The 2,020-nt window shown below is 49.3% G+C and overlaps 1 protein-coding gene across 1 annotated transcript; it reads left to right on the plus strand.

The window, feature by feature from the left end:
* Window positions 1-226: 226 nt before the first annotated feature.
* LOC138246074 (urotensin-2 receptor-like) lies at window positions 227-1,696 on the plus strand. Its single transcript, XM_069200280.1, has one exon. The coding sequence runs from the start codon at window positions 593-595 to the stop codon at window positions 1,670-1,672; it is 1,080 nt and encodes a 359-aa protein (XP_069056381.1). The 5' UTR covers window positions 227-592; the 3' UTR covers window positions 1,673-1,696.
* Window positions 1,697-2,020: the final 324 nt, after the last annotated feature.

A 2,020-nucleotide genomic window follows, 5' to 3' on the forward strand; every position in this document is an offset into this window, starting at 1 on the left:
CACCTCCTGGATAGTTATCTCCGTTTGCCCTTTCCGATCAATCAATCTTCTCTTGCGCCTCTTGGCTATTTCTAGGTTGTCAGCTCCTTTTTTTTTTGTCGTACCTAGACAACAGTCCCCGTGCTCCTGCACCTTCTGGTCAGCCCCATCCCATATTCAGCCCTGAGTTCCTGCACCCCCTGGTCAGCCTCTCTCTTCATGCAAGTCTCTGTTTACCTGCATCCCTGGGTCCATCCCTGTCTTCCTGCAGGTCCCAGTGCCCCCACACCAACTGATCAGCCATTGTTTACTTGTATTTCCACGTAGTGCCTAAGCTTCAGTAATTTCCTGCTCATCCACTTTCTCCCCTCAAGTCTCTGTGTCTCAAATTCCCTGGTCATTCCTCTGTTCCTTCATTCCTTTGTCAGTTCTTGCACCCTCTAGTAAAAACCTTCCTTCTCGAATCCCTGATCAGTACGCCCTTCTTGCATCTCCAGTTTTGTTCATCTTTGTTTTAATCCCCTGGACAGGTACTACCTTCTTAGACCTCAGGATACTGCAGACTATCCTTGCTAAGATCCATGCGGCTTCTACACTGACCTCTGAAGCCCCCATGGAGTCCAACCTCTCCAGCCCCCTAAACTTGTCCACTTCAGGAGCCCAACGAAGAGAGGACCTAGTCATTGCCTCAGCCTTTGGCACTGTGCTGTCCTTCATGTATGTATCGGGAGTGGCTGGCAATGTGTACACACTAGTGGTGATGTGCCACTCCATGAGGTATGCCGCCAACATGTACATCTCAATTGTCAACCTGGCATTGGCTGACCTCCTCTACCTCTCTACCATCCCTTTCATCGTCTGCACTTACTTTGCACAGGACTGGTACTTCGGGGAACTGGGCTGCAAGGTGCTCTTCAGCCTGGACCTGCTCACCATGCATGCCAGCATCTTCACCCTGACCGTCATGTGCACCGAGCGCTATGTGGCCGTCACCAAGCCACTGGACACAGTCCGGAGGTCCAAGAGCTATAGGAAAGCCATGGCTGGGGCTGTCTGGACCCTTTCCCTGCTCCTAACCTTGCCCATGATGATCATGGTCCACCTGACCCAAAGTAAAGCTAAGGGGGGTAAGAGGATCTGTGCCCCCACCTGGAGTGCTGATGCCTACAAGATCTACCTGACTGTACTTTTCAGCACAAGCATCATGGCCCCTGGGGTGGTCATAGGCTACCTCTACACCAAGCTAGCCAGGACCTACCTGGAGTCCCAGAGGAACCCAATTAACAGGAAGGACAACAAGCGCTCCCCAAAGCAGAAGGTGCTCATTATGATCTTCAGCATAGTGTTGGTCTTCTGGGCCTGCTTCCTGCCCTTCTGGATCTGGCAGCTGGTGCCCCTCTACCACCGTTCAATACAGATGTCCTCCGAGACACAAAAAAGCATCAACTACCTGGTGACCTGCCTGACATACAGCAACAGTTGTATCAACCCCTTTCTCTACACTCTGCTGACCAAGAACTACCGGGAATACCTGAAGAACAGGCATCGCAACTTCTACCGGTTTACCTCCTCCTTCAGGAAGAGAGGGTCTAATCTTCAGTGTTCCTCTTGGGGGAAGTCTATGTCCTCAAGCAACCAGTATGACTATGTGTCCGAGTCTATGGTGATGACCACGCTGAAGGACCACAGCTGATGCAGAAGCTGTCCTGACTCAGCTAAGAACATTGAACAAGGGGCGCGTGCAAGGTAAGGTCTCCTTGTACGCTTACTTATTCAGTTTCTGGAGGGCGGGATTTGGAAAGGAGGGATAATTTTACAGAATTAAAATAAATATGCGGCTACACTAAGAAAACTATATATATATATATGTGTGTGTGTATATATAATTAATTACATGTATCTTCGTAAAAACCGCCAGTAGTACTCTGTCAGGGGTAAGTAGCTCATCATTTACTGTCTCTACATTCTGGTTCATGTTAAATGGAAAGAAAAAAAGGCTGCGTAAGCAAAACGTGATCTCTGCATCCGTCTGTAATTGTTT

Source organism: Pleurodeles waltl, chromosome 7 (assembly GCF_031143425.1).
Source record: "Pleurodeles waltl isolate 20211129_DDA chromosome 7, aPleWal1.hap1.20221129, whole genome shotgun sequence".
Taxonomy (NCBI): Eukaryota; Metazoa; Chordata; class Amphibia; order Caudata; family Salamandridae; genus Pleurodeles; species Pleurodeles waltl.

Bases quoted from the DNA above. Each gene is read 5' to 3' on its own strand.
- LOC138246074 (XM_069200280.1), top strand. From the start codon at position 593: ATGGAGTCCAACCTCTCCAGCCCCCTAAACTTGTCCACTTCAGGAGCC.